The sequence below is a fragment of the Propithecus coquereli genome, unplaced genomic scaffold, assembly GCF_000956105.1.
Source record: "Propithecus coquereli isolate 6110/MARCELLA unplaced genomic scaffold, Pcoq_1.0 Scaffold175, whole genome shotgun sequence".
Lineage (NCBI taxonomy): Eukaryota > Metazoa > Chordata > Mammalia > Primates > Indriidae > Propithecus > Propithecus coquereli.
Window position 1 is genome coordinate 2103028 of NW_012142190.1, and position 2240 is coordinate 2105267.

General features: G+C 38.9%; 1 protein-coding gene across 1 annotated transcript in view; it reads left to right on the forward strand.

Moving 5' to 3' along the window:
* Positions 1 to 2240, forward strand: part of USPL1 (ubiquitin specific peptidase like 1) — a gene marked incomplete at its 5' end in the record, with an annotated part of 38890 nt that overhangs the window by 20648 nt on the left and 16002 nt on the right. The window contains one exon of the mRNA XM_012642121.1: positions 1557 to 1686. Coding sequence (XP_012497575.1) covers positions 1557 to 1686 — 130 coding nt within the window. The remainder of the gene's footprint in view (positions 1 to 1556; positions 1687 to 2240) is intronic.

Sequence of the window (2240 nt, forward strand, 5' to 3'; positions counted from 1 at the left end):
AAAGGTTGACTAATTACAAACTTGTGCTACATACTACATACTGTTTATGTGTACAGTGTTATGTGTTTTTATTTCTCAGAGATTGATTAGTATTTCTATTTCTAAAAAATTTAATGTTTTTGTACAAAAATAGCAGTGGGACTATACCACAAAGGTGACTATTAAAATAGCCTTAATTATTTTAATATTCTATTAAAATAGAATATGCTTGGCCAGTAACACCTACTGTCTGCCTTGTGGTCCTGCCAAGGTGACTGTTCCTGGCCATGTTCCAGGCAATTGTAGTTCCAGGGGAGAACTGAACCATGAAAGTGAAGCTCTGTCCAGGGGAAGGAGGGGATAGGACTCATTCTCTCTGGGGCCAAATTAGTAAGGCAGCATCTAAGCTTGTCTGAGGATTGGAAGGAGAGAAGCCAATTGGAGAGTGTGAGAAGAATTTAAATCCTATCTAACTTACTTGCTGGTCTCAAAGCTAGAAGCCAGCATTGACCGTTCAGTTTTTGTTTTAATGGCAACAAAATTCAGGTCTTCTCTAGTCTTAAAGTTGTTGAATTGCTAAAGGAAAGGATTAGACTAAAAGGTTTAGACGAGTGGTAGATAAAGAATGCACAGATTTGAGGCCTGTCCTTTAATCCCTGTGTGTCATTGTTAGGTCTGTCTCAATGTTCTCTGGTCCTCGGTTCCCAGTGTCAGGAGTGAGTACTGGTACCTAGTTGAGCCAATGATGGCATGATCACAAATATAAAGCAATCCCACACAAACAGTTAATTACAGAAAAGAAAGAAACTATACAAAGTGAAAGTAAAGAAGGAAGCTACCCAAAGTGAAAATATGTTCCTCTGAGAGGAACGGGTCAGTCTCCACAAGTGGAGAAAAACATTGAGGACTCCTAGGTGGTTTCCTTTTATTGGCCTGGTCTGGGGGCGGGCTTATAGCAGGTGTGGGATATTACCAAATGATTGCCAGGTGTTTGTGTTTTCCTGCAGTCCTTCCCCCTGATTGGTTCCCCCCTTCTCTGCCCCTAGGAACCACCCTCCTGACCTGTACCCACCACCTGCAGATTTGATCCCTACCTAACATTGTGCCCTCTCCACATGTAGAACAAGAGGATCAGAATAGAAGTGATGTTTTAATGATTCTGTCCAATTCTGATATTATTCTACAGTATTTTTTTAATATCTATAGCAAACCATTTACATAATTTTTGTTTTAATGTACTCTAAGGCTATTATAGTTTTAAAGTTTTTTTCTTCCTGAGAAAAGCTAGAAAGATCTGAGAAACCACTTTAGGTCTTTTGTGCTTTTTGTCTTAAGAGGTTTTCATAAATGTCTTCCAAGAAAAATGAAAGAAACTGAGGTGATAATTAAATCTTTGTGCCGGACATTTTTAGAAAAATATTTGAACCCCCTGCCACCCAACTGTGAATGATTTACTCTGTAACACTGTCTTCTCATGTATTCATACTGTAAATATAGTGAGAAAAGACAACAGCTAATTTTGGTTTACTTTTTGCAGTTATTAATTATGAACAATAATTTTCCTTTTCTTTTTGAAGGTGATATGGAAAGCCCTGTGTTTGCATTTCCCCTGCTCTTAAAAATAGAACCTCACATTGAAAAGCTCTTCCTATATTCTTTTTCTTGGGACTTTGAATGTTCACAGTGTGGACACCAGTATCAAAACAGGTTAGTTTTTTTGTTTTTTAAAATGAATTCATTCCATTGAAAATGATTCTAAGTAATATAATTTGAATAAAACTTGCTTCCACCTGTAGCACTGCTCTCTCCTTGGTTTCTTCTACTTCTGACAAAATTTCCTGCACATCCTAAAGTTTCTTCACCACTGAGGTGAAAAGAACAAATTTGAGCACAAGAAACTGCAGTTTGTTTTCTTTCTTAAACTGAAAGGGTCAAAACCCCATGGTTTGAGAGATTACTTGTAGGAGTTTTCTTTAAAATTTCTTTAGCGGGAAGTGGGCACAAATGAGAATAGCCCCCTTCTACCCCTCTGGATTTGCTGCTGAGTAAGAATACCTCTCAGACTCTGGGAGGCCGAGGCGGGCGGATTCTTTGAGCTCAGGAGTTCAAGACCAGCCTGAGCAAGAGCGAGACCCCGTCTCTACTAAAAATAGAAAGAAATTAATCAGACAACTAAAAATATATACAAAAAATTAGCCGGGCATGGTGGCGCATACCTGTAGTCCCAGCTAGTCGGGAGGCTGAGGCAGGAGGATCGCTTG